Genomic DNA, 2,144 nt, shown 5'->3' on the forward strand with positions numbered 1-2,144 from the left:
GAGCCATTGCAATAATGCAATTTCCCCACTAAGAGACAAATAAATGTATTCTTGTTCTTATTCATTTGCTCATCTTTCACATAAGTTCAAGAATGTTAAATGTATCTTCACACAGCAAAAGTAATGTAATAGACTGCCAACATAAACAAGTTCTTTGAGCTGTCAGTTGGAGTTACTTTTATCTCCACATGGAATCCATAATGAGATCCATGGTGGTTTGTGAAACCATTTTAAGTGGGTGGTCTGAATAGGTTTCCAGTCTTAAGTTGAACACACTACACTCACTAAACATATCTAGACTGTTTATATGTGCTTCAGGTAAACTCTGCTTCTTTTATCAGTTCAAGAATTTTTTTTTACAATAATTTAGAATTCTGAGATGAATGTAACATACATTACTCTTGATGGTCATGTGGAGGTGGAAAAATACCGGTTTGTTTATTTTGTCATCATGCTTATAGCATATATTTTCATTTTGTGCAACAGTTTTACCATTGTTTATCTCATTGTGGTTCACAAAAACCTTCACGAGCCAATGTATGTATTTATTGCTGCTCTGTTGATCAACTCTGTTCTTTTCAGCACGGTGGTCTATCCAAAACTCTTGATTGACTTTCTATCTGATAAACAGATCATATCTTATCAAGCCTGTCTCTTTCAGGTTTGTGTTTTTTACTCTCTAAGTGGTTCAGAGTTCTTACTGTTGGCAGCCATGGCCTATGACAGATATGTGTCCATATGTAAACCTCTGCATTATCCAACAATCATGAGAAAAGCCACTGTGATCATTTTGCTGGTTTTATCCTGGTTTTTACCTTTTTGTCACATGGCTGTGACAGTCATAGGAAATGCTCAAACCCAGCTGTGTAGCTTTACTTTGAAAGGTATATTCTGCAACAATTCAGTGAACCACCTTTTTTGTGTGACTTCTAGAGCACTGCTAATATTTGGTTTAGTTATTCTGGTCAATATTGGCTTCCTTCCTCTGCTTTTTATACTCTTTACATACACAATGATATTCATAACAACTTATAAAAGTTGTGGACAAGTCAGGATGAAGGTTGCTAACACCTGTTTACCTCACCTGCTGGTCTTACTAAACTATTCTTGCTTGCTTACTTTTGATATAATTATAATTAGACTTGAATCAGATTTTTCAAAGACTGCACGTTTTCTTATGACAATGCAAATGATAATGTACAATCCTCTTTGCAATCCAATCATATATGGACTGAAAATGAAGGAGATTTATAAACACCTCAAGAGGCTTCTCTGTCAAGCTAAGGTACACTAATGTAGTTATGTTGACTAATTTATTAACACATTTATTTGGAAATGTGCCCACAAGTTTTGAACTTTGACATCTTTTGTTGTTCATCTTTTTCCTGCAGTACATTTCTGGTGTCCACTAAAACCTCAGTTAAGCCCATAATGATCATGGGTGAAGAGCAAGATTGATTCATCTGGAGAGAGTGGTCTTGAGAACAAAGTCCTCCAGCCAAAGTTTACCTAGAACTCTGAATATTTTTATTGGGCTTACAAATGACAATAAATGGATTTTTAAAACAATGTAGGATTGTTATTTAGCATTTTTCAGCCCGGAGGAAAAGGCAGGGTAATAAAATGAAGAAATGCCATCAGCAGGAAAATGGAGTTTTTGATTGCTTTGACCTCAAGATTGTGTGAACAGAAGTACAAATTTTCAGATTTATATAAATTAATTAAACACAGTTGTCCACACATTTATGTGGTGTGATTTTAGCTGTCTGAGGACTGCATTTTCTCATAAAGGTACAATGGCAAATCTGCTAAATAACCCAGCTTAAAACATTTTTTTTTCATGCTTCCTAACAATGTTCTGCCAAATTATAGCTACAGTGGGATGTGAAAGATTGGGCAGCCTTGTTAATCTTCATGGTTGTTACTATAAAACAATTCTGTTAAATATATCATATAGGAAACACACACAGTGATATTTGAGAAGTGAAACAACCTTAATAGGGTTTACAGAAAGTGTGCAATAATTGTTTAAACAAAATTAGGCAGGTGCATAAATTTGGACACTGTTGTCATTTTATTGATTCCAAAACCTTTAGAACTAATTATTAGAACTCAAAATTGGTTTGGTAAGCTCAGTGACCATT

The 2,144-nt window shown here is 34.6% G+C and overlaps 1 protein-coding gene across 1 annotated transcript; it reads left to right on the top strand.

Annotated features, from left to right (window-relative positions):
* Window positions 1-330: 330 nt before the first annotated feature.
* Window positions 331-1,294, top strand: LOC107395275 (olfactory receptor 6N2). Its single transcript, XM_015974629.3, has one exon. It carries the CDS (start codon window positions 380-382, stop codon window positions 1,292-1,294), a length of 915 nt encoding a protein of 304 aa, XP_015830115.2. The 5' UTR covers window positions 331-379.
* Window positions 1,295-2,144: the final 850 nt, after the last annotated feature.

The sequence above is a fragment of the Nothobranchius furzeri genome, chromosome 14 (assembly GCF_043380555.1).
Source record: "Nothobranchius furzeri strain GRZ-AD chromosome 14, NfurGRZ-RIMD1, whole genome shotgun sequence".
Classification (NCBI taxonomy): domain Eukaryota; kingdom Metazoa; phylum Chordata; class Actinopteri; order Cyprinodontiformes; family Nothobranchiidae; genus Nothobranchius; species Nothobranchius furzeri.